This window comes from Zea mays, chromosome 4 (genome assembly GCF_902167145.1).
Source record: "Zea mays cultivar B73 chromosome 4, Zm-B73-REFERENCE-NAM-5.0, whole genome shotgun sequence".
NCBI lineage: Eukaryota > Viridiplantae > Streptophyta > Magnoliopsida > Poales > Poaceae > Zea > Zea mays.
The window spans coordinates 3,879,317-3,898,386 of NC_050099.1; the positions used below are offsets into that span (position 1 = coordinate 3,879,317).

Genomic DNA, 19,070 nt, shown 5'->3' on the forward strand with positions numbered 1-19,070 from the left:
GGACAGAGGGAGTACATAATAGTGTACCTGAATATAAATTATATCTGGATAAATAGTAAAAGTCGTGCACCTAGAAAAGTTGAAATGACCCATAAGGCTATTATTCTCAATGTTAGTTTTATGGCGCTTTCATGCACATTTAATAGCGTGTCACGCCATAATTTTAGATGACATGGCAAAGCATTTAAGTGGAACGAGTTTCGTGGGATGAAATTAGTTTTATGGGGGGACGAAACCATATCAACACTCGTTTCCAATGTCTTAGAATAAATCGTGTGAAACCTTCACTGAGAACGATTTATTCCATCTTCACATATTTTACTAACTTGTATTGGTCATTCGGTTGCATCATTTTAATTGGTACGGTTGGTCTATGAAATAGTGAAGTACAATTCTTCATGTCACTCTCTCGATGGTGTGGAAGCTTTGGAAAGAGCGTTATGAAACTTTCGCTGAGAATAGCCTAGTTTAGAATATGACTGGGCGTTGTTTAGTTTAATGGTATAATAGGGAACACACATAAAATCTGTGAGTAATTATAAACCATATTAACGTACGTACGTATGCATGACGTAGAGGTAGACGTTTCGAAATCCAAAACGAACTCGTGCAATAACTTTAATTGTTCTATATAAGGGCTTATTTGTTTAGATATGATTCTATGTAGATTAAATGGTATTGATCAGATTTAAATTTATAACAAGTTAAAATATATCTTAATCACACCTAATCCACGTGGAAATAAAAATATCTGAACAATCTTTTGTCCCACAAAGATTCGTATCTACGACGTGACCGCCTGCTGCCCCGGTGAATGGCTGGGTCCCCTAGCTAGCCTCGAGGAGGATGGGACATGAGCTGCTAGATGCACCAGCCACACATGAGGGATTGGCTATATACACTAGCTACTATACTAGGGGCATGTCCAGAAAGTAATGAACGTGACCCGTAATGCCAGTGCGTCATGAAAAAGACAACACTGATCGATCCATCTTTGTCTGTATGGTCGTATATGATCACCAATTATGGAGTATGCTATATGTCCTTTTGTGATCATTCAAATATGACCTGACCTCACCACCACCTAGCTTTCATTTTACAGTCGACAAAAGCAAATAAATAGTAACGACTGTGGATTAGAATAATTGAAGATGATGATCATTGCATTGCCGCCACTGTGCACTAAGATCTACTACTACGACGACGACGACGATGATTGACATGTGACGTTGCAGCAAAGGGGTTATATATAGATTCCACGAAATTATATAACTCTGTATAAGTTGACACCTTTTTATTATTCAAAATCATCTATCTCTAAAAAAGGATTATATTTTCTTTTTTCTCACATCTAAAAATTCGATCTTTTTTTAAACGACATCAAATAAAAGAAAAAACTGGCCAAACCAAAGTTATATATCTCAAAAGTCTATACAGCTCTGTAATTGACAATTAAGTTTTGTATTTAAATTTGGTACCCCCGTGAAAATCGTTTATATATTTGTGGAGACAAGACAAACGTGCAGTGTTGGGGTGGAGCTGGCCCAACTGCCCTAGAAAGCTACTCAAGCTAAGGAGGCATGTAGTGTGTGCGGTAGTGAAGCGTCATCCAAATACAGTGCACAAAGATCTACTAGATCTATAGCAGCAGCATGGTGTTGTGACCACACTTCACTATTACCGGAGAGCTGAGACCGGCCGTACGTCATCTCCTGCTTCTTGTTTGCATAATTGCATTGGTGCGGTAATTTACAACTTCAAACCTTGAGCAAATTATATATATACTACGACAATTAATACCCACGTAAACTATCCACCAAAAAAATCATAAGATTTTTTATTGATCATCTATGCTCTCCGTATAATATTTTTTGATTTGGCTAACTGATATTATTGTTTACTACATCCAATATATCTTGGTACAACACGACCAATGAAGTGGGCGATTAAAAGAGAGTTCACAACGACTGACTGAACGAAACATAGATTATAGAATGACATAATTTCACCGTACAAAGACCAAATAAAAGAAAGTTTCTGAGCTCAAGTTTCTAAAATAAGTCACATGAACTCAAACTTATAAAAAGATAGATCAAAATATGAAGTGGTTGCTAAAGTCGGGCATCAATAAAAATTGGATGCGCTCTATATAAATTATGCTACTTTGTAGCAATTACTAACGTTTAAAACCAACAAACAACCTTTCATTTTACTGTTGGTATGACAAATCATTGTGTCTCCATCCAATTCAGGAACCTCAAACACCATAGAGTTCATTGCACCAATGTGGTATCAGAAACGATATAATGCTTGCAAAAGCCAAGAACGTCGTGTCGTGTTTGGGCTGTAGCCTCAGCCCGTAGTATTGGCCCGGCCCGGACCGACACGATTATATTTTTTATCTTATAAAAAACGTATATACATGTATATACAATTTATATTCAATATTAAAAACACCTAAGCATGATGTTCTACTGTTTAGATAGTTTCATCGGTGTCTCCCGCCCTTCTACCATCAGGCCATGGGTTCGAATCTCACATCCTGCACCGTGACAAACGTGACAAGAAATCAAACGGTTTGATAAAAAACCATGTCACGAGTAAAATGTGGCATGAAAAAGGTTATGGTCACGACCAAACCATCCCGGCCGGCCGGGATCACGTGGGAGTGCAGACGACGCCGTATTCTTTGCCACACATGCAGATCACGATTCACGGGATCCTAGAAGATAGATGCGCGCTGGGCCCATTTATAAAAATACGACAAAATATGCCCATCTTGTGGATTGTATAGTTCTCATCATCTCCACGCTGCTGGTAAATCAATCAGGGCACGATGTAATTTTCAGAGGGTGATTGCGTTTTTTCTTTTCTTTTGCAGGCAGGCAGGCACGTTGATCATCTTTATCGAATATGGTCTCTAGCTATTAGAAATATAGTACTATAAATGTTGTTTACCGACATTGTAATTTTTAGACTGACTCTAAATACATCGACCGTCTTAAAAAATCATCGGACATTTAGAGGTCATTTGATTCCTTTAGTCTAGGGACTAGAGTTTAGTTAAAAGACTAAAGTTTAGTCTCTATCATACGTTTGATTTTAGGGACTAAAAGTATTCATAACACATTAAATAAATCATAAGAAGACTAAAATACCCTTAGCATTCTCCTGTCATTAGTGCAATTGAAATAAAATATGGACAAAAAATGAAATTAATATGATTTAGTCTCTTTTAGTCACTGCTTTAAAGACTAGAGATCACTACAAACAATTTAGTCCCACCGTTTGGTAATTTAGACTAAATGTGACTAAAATAGAGAGATTAATCTTTAGTCCCTCAAATCAAACAGGGTCTTAAAAGACTGGTGCCATCTTTTATCCATATTTGTACCATATGCTTTGATGCATTATTGTGGCTCCACGCAGAATAATTGGCTACTAACTAGACATACTACCTAACTCTTACTGTAAACAAGAGTGACAGCCAAGCATCGATAGGTTTTTCTACTTTTTTCCCAATTGCCCAAAACAATGATTACATAACTTTTGATGCGGAGTGTACATATACAGGTTTAATTTACTGTAAGGAGCACTAGGTAAGTGCAGTCCTAATGTTGAATTACGTGTAGTTTATATGTTTATTAATTTATGTAGATATTATGTACAGAAACTATGTTCACAATGGATATTACTGTTGAGACACTATCCTAATTGCTCGATAGCCACATAAGTGACTAAGAAAAGTTTAGGTGACTAGTGCAATGCTTTAATTTGCTAGGTGCTTCAGAGAGTTAGACCATCACTTATGCACTTGCTCTAGATTTTTTTGACCTAGTATTTACTGAGGGTTTTCATACCTCTAATACTCGGTGCTTGCGATTACCATTTGTTTTCTACATTAGAGGAGCTTAAAGTCTTACAAGGCCATACCAACTGATTTTTCATGTGGCTGTCACCATATAATGGAGGGGATGAGTCCTATGCTGCTTTGTCTGAAAGCTCGACAATGAAGATAGTTCAGAGCAATCTAGGAGAAGCCATCTTAGACTCACTTGCACATGAGGAAATCCCTAGGGATCTGCACTCCCGAATAGGACCTTGGCACTTGTGAAAGGCTCCAATGAGGATTAGGAGAAAGTGAGAAGCTTTTTGATACCACAGTAAAAATACTAGAGTTATTAGTGAAAGCTTTTATTTTCTATCCTTTATCTTCCACATTTACATTTATGTATTTAGGTTATGTGCTTTACATTCCGAGTCTAGCTTTCTTGGATTATGATGGGACATGAATCTAGCTAGGTTGCATTACTTTTTCTATGGTAGAGATAACAACACACCTAGCAAGATCTTAGCTGCACATTTAGATATATTACTTTTTTGTATAGGTTTTAACTAGGTGGAAATTAGAGACCATAGTTTCGACAAGTTTTTTAAATCCTAATTCGCCCCTCGTCTTCATGTTGTCATATCCTTTTTTGATGCAGACTTCATAGTTTACTAAGCCTCATAGTGTGAAATTTATCATGCACTACTTTATGAGCACTGCTTCTAACGATATCTCCTCCCCAATTAGCATAAAAATAATATTTATGTAAAAACGATATGGTCTTTGATGATAGAGCATCTCATGTTAATATTCTACTCATGAATGATGATGTGAATGGGATCAGACCATCGCTCGAGGACACCTAATGCGCTATCCAAATTCAGGTGCATATCATGTTAGATGTCATTAACGGAAGTAGTAATAGCATTGGAATTGATGTTATTTTTGCAGTTCTGCTACACTATCATTCAAGGAACATTGTCTAAAGCTAGAATGTTCACTGTGTGTTCATAGTAAGAATTTCATACATTCACATGCTCATAACACCATCCATAGCCTCAAAATAAAAGAAAGATAAGCATATCTTGAACATAATTTATCAAATACCAAGTTACAAATGTACCTTGAGTAAAACTAAGCATAACTATATGAAATGAACATAAATTAGTTGGTGCGACCACTATAGGGGGTTGGCCAACCACCCATATGGGCCCATCAGTATGTTAGTTTGCCATGATCCATGTGAATCACTCCAAAGTGACCCTTCACCGTCCGTGGACCAAAGTTGTGTTTCTTCTCAAGGGTGAAAAAAATGAAGTAACCAAACAAGGGAATCATAACACATACTAAACAAGGAAGGCTTTGATAGGCCCCACACCAAGGGGATACCATAAAAGGAAGTGAGAGGGTCAATCGACCCCCCTTGGTCGGTCGAACACCCTAGTGGGCCCACTCAACTCCACTACCTCCAGCGTGTTCATATGTAAGGAAACATACCCTTGGTGCATCTCCACCATTCCAGCCATGGTGGTTTCATCCAACGGCTCAAGATGATGATCACATGGATCCATGGCCCCACTTGAAGTAGTATAAATAGAGGGGTATACTTCCCTCCATATTCATTAAACAAATTAAGAAATAAAATAAGCTCTCAAGCTTAAATTAGCTTCACTTTATCTTTGTAGTGGGATAGTAGTGTGGGCGTTAGAAATAGAGTTGAGCATTGCTTAGGTTCCAAACTCTAGTCTTCTGGTATGATATAGCTCTAACACCTTTTAATTTTTATTTCTCTTGCCCTTCGATCATGTGGTGTCCATGAATATCACATTCTTATTTTCCTTCTCATCTTCCTTATCTACCCCTTACCTTTTCTGCAAGCTTGTATTTTGTGTGACTAGTTAGGTCACCTAGTTCTTGGGTGGGGGTAACTCCCTTCAAACCACCTCTCACAATGATTAGGGAGGCAAGCACCTTAGGAACTAGTGGGAGAAATCCTCACCATTAACCTTGTGCCCCAAGTTCCTAATCACATTCACAATCACATTGAGCCTATGGAACTATGGAGCCTATCTAGCATGTTGTCATCTCTCCAACATCTTGAACTTTGCATACATTTCCATTATGATATAGAGCTTGGCCTCTCTGATCGTTGATGTGCCCTCATATGATTCCTCAAACATCTTCCACATGTCATTTGCAAACTTGAAGTCCTTGATGGACTTGAAGACCTTAGGATCAAGAGCATGAAAGATCACGTTGAGATCTTGATCATTGAATTGCATGTTGTGATCTTCTCTTGAGATTGTGTCTTCCACGTCCATCACCACAAATAGGTCCTCCATAATTTCCCATATATTTATACTCATATTCTTAAGAGGGAGGCACATCCTTTCTTCCAAATAACCATAATTTGTCTCACCAACGTGTGGTCTTACCAACATGATTTGTAGCCATCATTACAATGTAGTTAAGCTTCAAATTAAAAGTGACTTCGATTTATTGCACTTGAAAGGATGTCGATAGGTAGAGAGGGTTGAAAAGCCTATACAAAATTTCTACAAACACCCAACACTAGTGCAAGCTTCGTTAGAACAAAAACAATCCAGAATAGACACTACTTTGCAATAGCTCTATTTTCACCAAATGCAAGTGCCTACTTAATTTTCGTAGGTTTGGTTTGTAAATCAGAGCACAACACTAAGCAAGCTACTTATAGAAATAGGTACTAAACTAAGCTACTCTACTCAAGTGAGATATACCAGCAACAACGACAGAAGCAAGCATAAGGTATGAATATAAAGAGTAATGGTACAATATGCACACCAACGAGGACAAGTGATTGATACAAGATTTATCCATGAGGTTTGATTGCTTGCATGCAACCTACATTCTCATTGTGATGAGTCACCAAAAGATGGTTCACATGCTAACTAGTGCCACAAAATGCAAAAATAATGATGCAAATACACTAGAGCCTCTCCAATCTCCGAATTTGATTTGCAAGGTTGTAAGTAGCTGGAGTGTGTTTCTCATCTATCCAAAGGTGTGCAGAAGCTAATCCGACTATATCGGCTCTCCTAGGCCACCCACGCCACATATTTGTAATAAAACAATCCAACTATTAGTCCTTCGAAGCAGCTATAGTAGAAACATTAGACAATCCCGGTGGCACACTATACATCACCAGATGCCCTAATGGTTGAATTTCAATGGATTTGAATGTAGCCATTTGGCAACTATAGTGAGTCTTGTGTGTCATTTGGTGGCAAACTAGCCTTCAACCCTAGAATCAGCATGTGTTTCCTCTCAATGGCTCACAATCAAAGCATAAGGATTGATGGGCCCACATTCAAGCAAATCGACATGCCAAGCTATTTTGGACGACACTTACCCACTTAGGACACATTCAATGTGAGCAGATGTGGTGATAGTAGAATCTCAAGGAGCTAAAGATGGAAGATGAGACGGCTTCCACGCGTGGTACATCTGTGCAAACTTAGGTCCATTAGGCCAGCCTCCAATAATTGTGTAGGTCGCTCCTTACGATCTCAAACGAGTGCTACAAGATGTAGCAACACAAGGTGTGCTCATGACCATGACTAAGTGTTGATTGTGAACATTTCATACTTTCATATACTAAAAACACCATCAACATCTTCAAAATAAATGGAATATAAGCATATCATAAGCATATTTTATCAAATAACAGGTTTTACATGTACCTTGAATATTCCTATGAAGATTCAAGATAAATGGAAGAATAACAGCTTGTGGGCCCATAATAAAACTCGGTCGATAGGGGAAAGCGCGCCCCATGGTATTATATTAAGAAGAAGCTCAATCGGATTGTGGGCCCATAATAGGATCGAGGAATTGGTTGACTAGACTTAGGGGGCCCACTAGCCTTCTAAAATGCCATAATCCAAGCACTCATAGGAGCAAACCAAACTAGCCTTCAACCCTAGAATCAACATGTGTTTCCTCTCAATGGCTCACAATCTAATCATAAGGATTGATGGGCCCACATTCAAGCAAATCGACGTGCCAAGCTATTTTGGACGACACTTGCCCACTCAGGACACATTCAAGAGGACCCATGAGTCTGGGAGCCCACATGGAAGTGAGGGGGTAAGTAACCCTCTAGATCTACCGATCACCCTAGTGGTCCCACTAAGATCCACTGTCGTGTAGCATGACTCCATGCATGAAAGCACACTCATGCAACATCTCAATCATCCATTTCAAGTTGGTTTGATCCTATGGCTCAAGATGATGAACACATGGATCTTGGTCCCACTTAAACTAGTATAAGTAGAGGAGTACAACCACTCCCCACTCATGAAAGCAAAGAAGGAAGCAAAGCAAGATCTCAATGTTAAATTCTTCCATTTTATTTTAGTAGTAGAAATGTCTAGAATTAGAAGTTGAATTATGCTTTGCTTAGGTTCCCAAAGCTAGACTTTTGGTCTTGTATATCTCCTGTACCACTTTCCTTTTTGTAATTCTTTTAATTTATTTAATATATTATCCTTCCTCTACTTTGTATTTACTTTGTGCAACAATGTACTAGCTATATTGTCCTTGTGGTATATCATAGCATATGGTTGTTACATACTAGATTGATGATCCATGAACCACACTTATATTCCCTCATCACCTTTTATTAGGATTTCTAATGATTTGATTATATATAATTGCAGTAGTGGGAGAAGGTATAAGTGTGGTCCTTATATTTTGTGTTGATTTTGGTTACCACTTGTTGAATATATTGTCTATAGTTGCAAGCAAATGGTAACACCATTTTATAGTATTTGTATTCCACGATGTATTTAGAATAAGTTGTTAAATGGTAATGCAAGCATCAACTGTGTTTGCTTTGGCAGGAGTTACATCTCTTACTATCTCACCTACCACTTAATGTACCTATTGTGTGGACTCGATCTGTCTATTGCAATTATGTAATTAAGGGAAACCATAGAAGTAGAGATAGAACCTTACACTCTCTCGTTGTTCTCCTGCCTAGCTATACCTTACTAACTTGTCTTTGAACTACCTTGCACTTGTTCAAGCACTCTTATTATCCAATCTTCGATCTCCTCTCTACACTATATGGTACCAAGAGAACATTAAGATCTCTCATTTATTAAAACTCATATCTACCATTTTCACTTGTGATAACATAAATGATGATACATTGGAATACTCTTGGGTGAACTACTATGATGGTATATTCAGTATGCTTGAAAAGTTCTCTACTTGAGCATAATAAATCCCAACACTGGGCGCTACTAAATGGTGGTGGTAGCTTTCACGCTTGGTATGGCTACCATGCAACTAGGATGGCTCATTGTTGTTATCGTGTTGTGGGATCTATGTACTACCGTTAGAAACTTTGGCTTGTTGTGTCATACATTTTAGGATTGCTTTCATAGATGTAGGTAATCTAAGTGAATACCAAGCCTAGTTATTGCTCCAAGCTAGCAATGATGATGCAAGTGGTTCCATATCTATCCTTGGAGGTGTCATTGAACATTCTGGTTCCTACTATCATGTAAGCCCTTCCATTCTTATTGATATCCACTAAGTAGGTCTTAAGGGCAAAATTCATATAGAGATTGTTGTTACGGTCGCTGAAGTTGGCATTCACGCACGTCACTTCCCTTCTTGAAGGCATAAATACAAGTGCACATGTATCCATCTATGATTGAGCACGTCCTTGAGCTCTATGTGGTTCATTTCCCTCCCCGTACATCTTGTTGTTGGTCCTACTACCCTCCTATTGCTTTGTTTTTGCACATGATACATGCTAGTAGGTGCTCACCCTTAATTGCTTGCTCTATCATCCACTAGGTCACTTAATTACTTCGCCTTATCATATGCTATGTATCAGTCCTCCCTTCTTTGAGGCTTCTTGCCCCCAAATGGTGTGGGTGGCTGTCACTTGGTCCCTAGATATATACTACTCATAGACGATGCAACTCATGCGTATCACTTGTTTATTCTGACTCGATGCCTTACAACTTCATGTTCACCATTTGCCATATCTGACTCAATTCCTAACAACTGCTCGTGGATTAGTGATCTCTAGAGCTTGTCATTAGTGGTGGCACAAATCTAGAACCTAGTGCTCACACTAGCTCTAGATAGTAGGTTGAACCTATATCTACACCATGTTATTGTTTTATTAGTTTTATAATCCTCGTCTCTCCACTTTGTATTCGGTGTTTTGCACTTGCTTAATCTTGGTATGAGTAGAAAACTATTATATCTCCCTTGGTGACCTTTCGCTAAAAAATCAACCATAATGAACCGACATTCAAGGAAGCGGAAGAGTAATACATCAAAACATCTGCCATTTATTTATGGGGAATATGAGGAGTACATGAGCCTTTGCTGCACATATTAAATCGTGACCATCCATCTCAGATCTAACGTCCTTATCTCCAGATACATTACTACGGATCTCAGCTACCAGAACAACAAGCAACATCTAGTGAGGGTATGTTTAGTTCGCTTTTCTAAGCTAGATTCACAGTCAAAAAATCTAGAATCTCAACTAAAGGGCTACATGAACTGAATAGATTCTTGAAAATCTACATATTCCAGTCTAGAATCTTCTCTTACCTTAGATTTTCAGATTCTTGTGATCCAACATTTTCATAATATTAGCCAATTGCCATTGTTTACAGGATCAAATCGTTTTATTTTTATTCGGAGGCCCTCTACCTGATGACACCTTCTAGCGGTGACTAGATTTGCCTTTCGCCTCTCTGTGTCCGACTCTAGAGGTCGGTGACATGACTTAGTCATCCCTAAACTATCGTATCTCTTCCTCATCGACCCTTTAGTGCTTCTCATCGCCCAACATCCACGTTGCTCAACCACATACGGAGTATCATGTTTCTCAGCACTCTCCAACCTCCACTTTGATGTTTGAAACTAGGAGGGCCCATCCTCATGGAGGACGAGGACGATGGCGCATCACCTATTGTTTTATGTGCTGACACCGCCATACACACCTCTCGTATAGGGCGCTATGTATGAATTGGCTCATCCGAGAGTCTCGGACGGCATCCGTCCCGCTATGTTGCCACACAACTTTCAACTATCTCACAACCGTCAGGTCACAACAGCTTCCTCGCATAGCCAAAAATAAGAGTTTTAGAAATCTACAATTGAACCTAACATAATTTGATTAAGGAGCCCCCATAAGCAAGCCAAAGACTAGTAAGTAACACATCTACTGATTCCATCTAACTCATGGGAATAATAATACAATAGCCATGCGTTCTTTTTATTTCATTATTATCTGCGGTTACATTTATTAAAGATATCACAGGCGGTCCATCGTTGCGTGTGCAACAACAAACTCCAAAACTTACAATAAGATGCATGCCATTTGTACGACGACGACGACACTCATTTGGGAATTCTAGGAACAAGGTAAAGTTTCTGCGTCCGGCGAAGCGTCATCCCGAACTGATCGGACATGTCCACCTTGGCCCCGGTGCGCTCCATCTCGGCGGGCATCTCCCAGTCGAAATGGTAGATGAGGTTCGCGAGCATGATCTCGACGGTGGCGATGGCGAACGTGGCCCCCGCGCAGATCCTGCGCCCAGCCCCGAACGGCACGAACCGGATGTCCTTGCCGTACATGTCGACCTCGGCGTCGCGGCCTTGTTCCAGGAAGCGCTCCGGGAAGAACTCCTCGGCCTTGTCCCAGCACGTCGGGTCCCTGGCGAGCGCCCACGCGTTGACGATGACGCGCGTGCCGGCGGGGATGGTGTAGCCGTTGATCTCGCAGTCGTGGGTGGAGAAGTGCGGCAGGAGGAACGGCGCCGGCGGGTGGATGCGCATGGACTCCTTGATGGTGGCCTTCAGGTATGGCATCCGGCTCAGGTCCTCCTCCATCACCATGCGGCCGTCGGGCGTCGCCGTCCTCACCTCCTTCTGGAGCTTGGCCAGGACGTGGCGGTTGTTCATCAGCTCGCTCATGGAGTACTCCAGCACCAGGAATGATGTCTCGATGGCTGCTTCGAACATGTTCTGTAAAACCAAAGACACTGAGAAGAGAGAAGAGAGACAGACAGACAGACATGACAGCTAGTAGTAGCATATATTACCACAAGTATGCCCTTGATGTTATCCGTGGTGAGACCGTAGTCTTTCTGCAGCGACAGCAAGAGGTGCACGAAGTCTTCAGAGTTGTGGTCGCCCTGCTTGCCGCCGGAGAGCGCGTACTCGGACAGCAGCTCGTTGAAGAGGCTGTCCCACCGCTTGCTGACGCCCTTGGCCTTGGCGCAGATGATCCGGAGGAACAGGTCCACGTCCGCCAGCTTCGGGAAGTAGTCCTCCACGTTGAACCCGCCCAGGAGGGCGGCGCTGGTCTCCGTCAGCTCCCGGAACAGCTTGTTCCGGCCCTGCTTCCGGTGGGACTCGCCGAGCACGGCGCGGCACACGAAGTCGCTGGCGTAGCCGCCCAGCAGCTCCGTCATGTCGAGCGCCGTCCCCGGGGACGCCTCGGCGGCGTCGCGGATCCGGGCCACCACCAGGCGCACCTCCTCCTCCCGCTCCCGCCGCTTGGAGAAGACCATCTTGGCGCTGAGCAGGTGCGTGTTGACCACCTTCCGCGCCGTGCGCCAGTACTCGCCGTACGGCGCGAAGGCCACGTCCGTCGAGTTGTAGCGGATGATGTCGGCGACGGGGTTCCGCGGGCGGGACGCCAGCACGTGGTCGTGCGTGCGGAGCACGGCCTCGGCGGCCTGCGGCGTGGACACCACGATGGTGGGCACGGCGCCGACCTGCACCAGCATCAGCCCGTTGTGGCCGTACTTGGCGTGGAGGTCGCGGAAGGAGACGTGCGGGTGGGAGCCGATGAGGTGGAGGTGCCCGATGATGGGGAGCTTCCCCGGAGGCGTCGGCGGCAGCCTGTGCTGCTTCCATTTGGGGGACGTCGCGGACGAGCTCCTCGCCGCCGCGGCTAGCCGGATGGCGAGGAGGAGGAGGACGCCGAGGACTGCTGCTGCTTGTGTGGGCGTGCACTGGACGACGGCGACGTGCAGGTAGTCGTACGCTGCTTCGAGAGCCATGCCGTCCTTGCTGATCTTGGTCGGAGACGACTGATGAGCGCAAGAAGCTAGCGCTGCGAGCAATGCCGGCAATGGGCGGCTGGGTTGCTTGCTGGGGTTCCTGACGGCCGCTATATGAAGGCGCGTCCGGCTACAATCCCATATCAGGCCAACTAGAGATGTAATTATTCATCATCAGCTGAACACGGTGGATTGCTAATATTAAAATTTATTCGTGGTTATAAAACGTCGCTCCCTCCAGTCTCTGCTGTGCTGAAGTTGGTCTCAGCCACGACGTTGCCTTTGGTTGATGCTTTTATTTCTCGGCGCCCAGTATGTGGGTGGAGATTGGGTCGTGTATCGTAAAGTCGAAGCTGCTACGTAAGATGATGTTATGGCTCGGCAATGATAACATGAGGCAAAATTAAACTTCCTTCTTCGTGGACTCGATTGTTTGGGAGGTTGGGCAAAAGCTGGAGGGGGCGAAGCATCAAGACTGGATGGTGAAGAATCGGAGCAGCCTCGCGTGGAGTATGTTGAGACTTGGCAACGACAGCGTACCGTGGTCTTCCTCTTTGTGTGTTGGGTGTTTGGGTGTAGGCATCATCGAGTTCCTGTGGCCATGTGCGGCCTGTCTTGGGAGTCGGAGTCAGTGGCGGACCTAGGATTTTTACATAGGGTGTGCCACAACAAAATTTTCATGTAGAATTATATCTAATTTACATATAATTTCATAGTAAATTTGGTAAATAATTTGATATATAGATATAAAGTTTGACACTCAACAAATAAGCATGAAAATTGCATATATTAAACATAAAGATTGCAATAATACTACTTATCTGGCCTGCGCTTCCTCAAGGCCATAAAAGTTTCAATTATATTTTCTTCATTCACTTCGAAGAAAATATCCCTCTCGATGTATGTAACAAGACAATCATCCAAAAGACTATCACACATCTTGTTTCTCAATTTAGTCTTCACCAAACTCATTGCAGAAAATGCCCTTTCAACACTTGCTGTCGCCACAGGCAAAAGCAATACCAATTTGAGAATCAAATAAACCATATCAAACACCTCATGTCTCTTTGTTTCAACAAGCTTAACTGAGAGGTCCACAAGATTAGTTATGTCTTTGAATATATCATCTTCTCTTATGCCATCAATATAATTGTCAAGTTGCAAGTCAAGTTTTAACAAGTCAGTGCTTGACATGTCATTAGGATAGAAATCAGCTAGCTTTCGTACCTTGTGTGCATCAAAAGAAGCAAAAGAGTTGGAAGGATCCAAGGCTGACATACAAGAAAGCAGCTCCATATTAGCCTCACTAAACCGACTATCAAGCTCTAGGCTAATTTGATCAATGACCACAATATATACTTCTCTTCTGAAGTGGTCATCATTAGTTTGGTTATGAACAAATCGTGATGATCTTCCATAAGGCTTATAATTTCCATCCATAGCAGGAACTTGGATATCATATTTGTTGCAAAATGAAGTGATTCTTTGAAGGAATTGATCCCAACCATCAAGCATTAACTGTTGCATTCTTCTCTTTGCCACATTAACAAGTGAAATTGCATCAATAATATCTTGCTCCCTTCTTTGCAAACACACTGATAAATCATTTGTATATCCAAGAATAACAAACATTAAGTGTGCATCAAAAACAAAGTCAAATGACTCAAATGCTCCAAGCATAGAATGTATCCTTGTCCAATCACTTCTAATTGTAGTATCCTCTCCAAGAATCATGAGAACATCTCAGATTACAGGATACATAGTAATTATGTTGCATATAGTTTTGTAAGAAGAGCCCCATCGAGTCTCACCAGGCCTACGCAACCCCATCTCTTGATTCAATCCTCTCCCAGTTTCAAGTTCACCACATTCAAGTGATTTCATGAGATTCTCAAGTCTAGCATCTCGAAGCATACCGTGGCGCTTACAAGAAACTCCAATGATATTCAATAAGAGAGTTACTTGATCAAAAACCACACACAATCATTATTTCCCTTGGCAACAACAACAAGAACTAGTTGAAGTTGGTGTGCAAAACAATGGATATAATAAGCAGAAGGTGACTCTTGCATGATCAATGTTTTCAATCCTTTAATACCACCTCTCATGTTGCTAGCCCCATCATAACCTTGTCCACGAATTCATGTCAAAGTCAAGCCATGACTAAGAAGTAAAGCTTCAATTGCATCCTTAAGTGATAAAGAGCTAGTATCATCTACATGAACAACTCCAATGAAGTGCTCACATGGTCTTCCTAATGCATCAACATAACGCAAGCAAAGATCAAGTTGTTCTTTGTGTGATATGTCACTAGACTCATCCGCTAAAATTGCAAATGGCTCTTCCCCAAGCTCTTCAATTATTTTCTTTCTAGTTTCTATAGCGCAACACTGAATAATCTGCTTTTGTATCTTTGGGCTAGTCAAAGTGCAATTACCTGGAGCGTTGTTAAGAACATACTTGTTGACCTCTTCACTATTTACAACAAGAAATTTCAAGATTTCAATAAAGTTTCCTCTGTTGCTAGACTCTTCACTTTTATCATGTCCACGGAATGACAATCCTTGATGTAAAAGAAACTTCAAACTTATGTCAACCTTATCTTATATACATTGCGATCATCATCACTCCACTTCTCAATTTTATTATCAATTGCTGCATTAGGATTTATAAAGCCAAGATATTTCTCTTCGGCTGTCTTATGTGACATAGAACCCACATGTTTTAGAAGTGCTTCAGACCCTTTATTCCAATTATTCCAACCATCTGAAGTAAATGAAGAAGTCCCTTTGCCCTTATTTTCTTTACTTTTGAATAAGTAGCACATAAAGCAAAATGCAGCATCTTTCTTGACACTATATTCAATCCAAGGAAAATTTTGAAACCACACAAAATTAAAACGGCAATCTCTATCTCCAATTTTCCTATTTGGGAATTCATGTGCATATGGTTGAAATGGACCTCTAAGAATATATGCTCTTCGAATTGCATCGTGATCATTAGCATGGTAACTTGCAATAGGTTGTCTTTCACATGGATCATGTGGAAGACGACTGACATCATAAAGTGTTGGCGATGGCGGTGCAGATGGCATTGGATTCACAATTTCTTCATTTATCCTCTCTTCCTCTTGTTCTTGAGGTGTCGACGCTTGAGTAACATCCGGAGATAATGAAGAAGAAATAAACTTATGTTTCTTTGTAGCATGATTGCGAAAAAGAGAGGCAATATCTCCCTGCTTCTTCATATTTTAGTCACTACAAAAATAATGGTAGTGAATCAACAATCAATAAGACAAAGTCACAGCAGCGGCCGTGGGTAGAGTCTGACTACTATAAAGCACCGCAGACTAAAATAAAAAGCCACAGCAGTTGTGGCTAAAACGATCGCCGACCAGTAGTGAAAATGTGCGTTCAGAGATTACATGGCGTCCCATATATTTGTTGATGTCGAAACATTTAGATTTTTCTTCACAGTAATGGTCTGATTTTTCGCAATCCAAACCGAATGTAACATAAAAATACAAAGGCAATACATGACCTGATGTTTCGACTGACACATAAACATCCATATCTATACAAAAAATCGGATTGCAAATTACCTGTCATACACGGTACACCGCCAGCCGGCCACCGGAGTTCGGAGACGGGTAGCCAAGCAGGAAGCAGCCAGTCGCTGGGCGCTAGGAACAGCGGCGTAGGCTGCAGCCTGCAGGAACAACCAGTTGTCGGCTCACCGCCCACCAGGAATAGCTGCCAGGCAGCCAGGCAGAGGCAAGAACAGGAACAGCCGTATTGTTGAGTTGTTGTGACTAGCCAGCCGCCAGAAGCGATCAGAACATCCGTAGAAGTTGGGAAGTTGGAACGGCCGATGCCGGATGGCCGGGTGGGGTCCCCGGTGGGCCTGGCTTAGGGTGTGCCAGGGCCCACCCGGACTCCCCTGTGGGTCCGCCCATGGTCGGAGTTGCATATCCATTGTGTTGAGCTCGACAACGATGACTCTAAATAAGCTTTGTGTGTCGAGTTGCGGTTGTCTGGGTCGTTTATGGGGCCTTTCGCCAGTTTTCTCTGTTGTGCACTTTGTGTAGGTTTTTGGCTAGATTTTCTTTAAAACTGGATCAATTTTATTTTTCTTTTTAATTAAAAGGCAAAACTACTGTCATTACATTAAAAAAAGAGAAATCAATGAATCTAGTCCCCGTGATTTGTTTTACCGAGGTTCGGTTCCAAAGAACCTAGTCCCCGTTGAGGTGGTCACAAAGACTGGGTCTCTTTCAACCCTTTCCCTCTCTCAAATGGTCACCTAGACCGAGTGAGCTTTCTCCTTAAGCAAACGGGTCACTTAGACCACACAAGGACCACCACACAATTGGTGTCTCTTGCTTTGATTACAAGTGCATTGGAGAACAAGAATGAGGAAGAAGAAAGCAATCCAAGAACAAGAGCTTAAAGAACATGAACAAAACTCTCTCTCTAGTCACTAAGTGTTTGGAGTGTATTTGGGACTTGGAGAGGCTTTGATTCTTTTGAATTGTGTCTTATATTGATTGCACTAGCTCTTGTATTGAATGAGATGTCTGAAAAACTTGGATGCTTGGAGTGGTGGTGGTTGGGGGGTATTTATAGCCCCAACCACCAATTCAACCGTTGGGGAGGCTGTCTGTCGATGGGCGCACCGGACAGTCCGGTGCGCCACCGAGCACTGTCCGGTGCGCCAGCCACGTCACCCAAGCGTTAGGGTTCTGAGGTTTCGACCGTTGGAGCTCTATCATCTTGGGGCACCGGATAGTCTAGTGCCGCACTAGACAGGTCCTGTTCACTGTCCGGTGCGCCTTCTGGCGCTGCTCTGACTCTGCGCGAACTGTTCACGCACTGTTCACGTTGCAGGCGACCGTTGGAGTCGACCGTTGCACTCGCTAGCCGTTGCTCCGTTGGCACACCGGACAGTCCGGTGAATTATAGCGGAGCGGCTCCCCAGAAACCCGAAGGTGGCAAGTTTGATGGAGTACGGCTCTGGGCACCGGACACAGTCTGGTGGTGCACCAGACACTGTCCCGTGGCACACCGGACAGTCCGGTGCCCCAGACCAGGGTTCTCTTCGGTTTCTTTTGCTCCTATCTTTTGAACCCTAACTTTGATCTTTTTATTAGTTTGTGTTGAACCTTTGGCACCTGTAGAATATATAATCTAGAGCAAACTAGTTAGTCCAATTATTTGTGTTGGGCATTTCAACCACCAAAATCATTTAGGAAAAGGTTAAACCATATTTCCCTTTCAATCTCCCCCTTTTTGGTGATTGATGCCAACACAAACCAAAGCAAATATATAAGTTCAGAATTGAACTAGTTTGCATAATGTAAGTGCATGGGTTGCTTGGAATTAAACCAATTTATACTTTCACTATATATGCATGGATTGCTTTCTTTCTTTTAACATTTTGGACCACGCTTGCACCACTTGTTTTGTTTATGCAAATTCTTTTGGAAAATCTTTTCAAAGTCTTTTTGCAAATAGTCAAAGGTATATGAATAAGATTTCGAGAAGCATTTTCAAGATTTGAAATTTTCTCCCCCTATTTCAAATGCTTTTCTTTGACTTAAACAAAACTCCCCCTGGATGAAATTCTCCTCTTAGTGTTCAAGAGGGTTTTACCAATTGAAAGAAGATCAAATATTTTAGATACAAATTTGAAAATTCATAACCAAATAAAAACATACCAATTTAGAAATATGTCAATTAGAAATCTTCATTATAAGATACCAATTGAAGATACAAATATAAATCGTTATTTTCGAAAATTGGGTGGTGCGGTCCTTTTGCTTTGGGCTAATACTCTCTCCCCCCTTTGGCATTAATCGCCAAAACGGAGACTTTGTGAGCCCTTTTACTTTCTCCCCATTGGTACACATAAATATGAGTGAAGATTATACCAAAGTGGAGAGTGAAGCGGAGTGACGGCGAAGGGTAAATAATACCGATAGAGTAGAGTGGAAGCTTTGTCTTCGCCGAAGACTCCATTTCCCTTTCAATCTACGACTTAGCCTAGGAATATACTTGAAAACACATTAGTCGTAGACATAAAAGAGATATGATCAAAGGTATATAAATTAGCTATGTGTGCAAAGTGTTAATCAAAATTCCGAGAATCAAGAA

General features: G+C 41.9%; 2 protein-coding genes across 2 annotated transcripts; both read right to left on the reverse strand.

Annotated features, from left to right (window-relative positions):
* Positions 1-11,098: 11,098 nt before the first annotated feature.
* Positions 11,099-13,096, reverse strand: LOC100382554 (Cytochrome P450 71C1). Its single transcript, NM_001294304.1, has 2 exons — positions 11,953-13,096; positions 11,099-11,875 (listed from the first exon to the last, which is right to left on the reverse strand). The coding sequence occupies exons 1-2, from the start codon at positions 12,916-12,918 to the stop codon at positions 11,249-11,251; spliced, it is 1,593 nt and encodes a 530-aa protein (NP_001281233.1). The 5' UTR covers positions 12,919-13,096; the 3' UTR covers positions 11,099-11,248.
* Positions 13,097-13,729: 633 nt separating this feature from the next.
* LOC103652725 (uncharacterized) lies at positions 13,730-17,183 on the reverse strand. Its single transcript, XM_008679685.3, has 2 exons — positions 16,520-17,183; positions 13,730-16,175 (listed from the first exon to the last, which is right to left on the reverse strand). The coding sequence occupies exon 2, from the start codon at positions 14,650-14,652 to the stop codon at positions 13,732-13,734; it is 921 nt and encodes a 306-aa protein (XP_008677907.1). The 5' UTR covers positions 14,653-16,175; positions 16,520-17,183; the 3' UTR covers positions 13,730-13,731.
* Positions 17,184-19,070: the final 1,887 nt, after the last annotated feature.